At 63.9% G+C, this 321-nt stretch overlaps 1 protein-coding gene across 1 annotated transcript in view; it reads right to left on the reverse strand.

The window, feature by feature from the left end:
* LOC103771634 (histone-lysine N-methyltransferase SETD2-like) overlaps window positions 1–307 on the reverse strand; it is a gene marked incomplete at its 3' end in the record, with an annotated part of 14,356 nt that extends 14,049 nt beyond the window's left edge. Inside the window, 1 exon segment of the mRNA XM_008938935.1 lies at window positions 16–307. Coding sequence (XP_008937183.1) covers window positions 16–307 — 292 coding nt within the window.
* Between the last annotated feature and the right edge of the window lie 14 nt (window positions 308–321).

The raw sequence follows: 321 nt of genomic DNA on the forward strand, positions 1-321 counted from the left end.
GGGGGTAAACGTAGCCAGGGTAGCCCCCGAAGCTGCTGTCTGGCTGCTGGTAGGTGCTACTGGGCTTCTCCGTCTGGTTGAAGTCCCAGCTCAACGCGCTCAGCTCCTCTGCCGGCTGAACACCGTCCAGCCTGGAGAACTCTCCGAGGCCGGACTGGTCGAGCCCACCCTTCCCTTGCCTACTGTCAGGTTTGGAAGAGCTCATCGGGTGTCGGGATTTCTCGGCGCTTTCCAAGCTCTCAGGTAGACAGAAGGGCTGCTCGTCCTGCCGCCCGCCCGGCCTCCCGAGGGCCAGCAGCTCCTTCATCCTCACCCCCTCCT

The sequence above is a fragment of the Merops nubicus genome, unplaced genomic scaffold, assembly GCF_000691845.1.
Source record: "Merops nubicus isolate BGI_N331 unplaced genomic scaffold, ASM69184v1 scaffold31374, whole genome shotgun sequence".
Taxonomy (NCBI): Eukaryota; Metazoa; Chordata; class Aves; order Coraciiformes; family Meropidae; genus Merops; species Merops nubicus.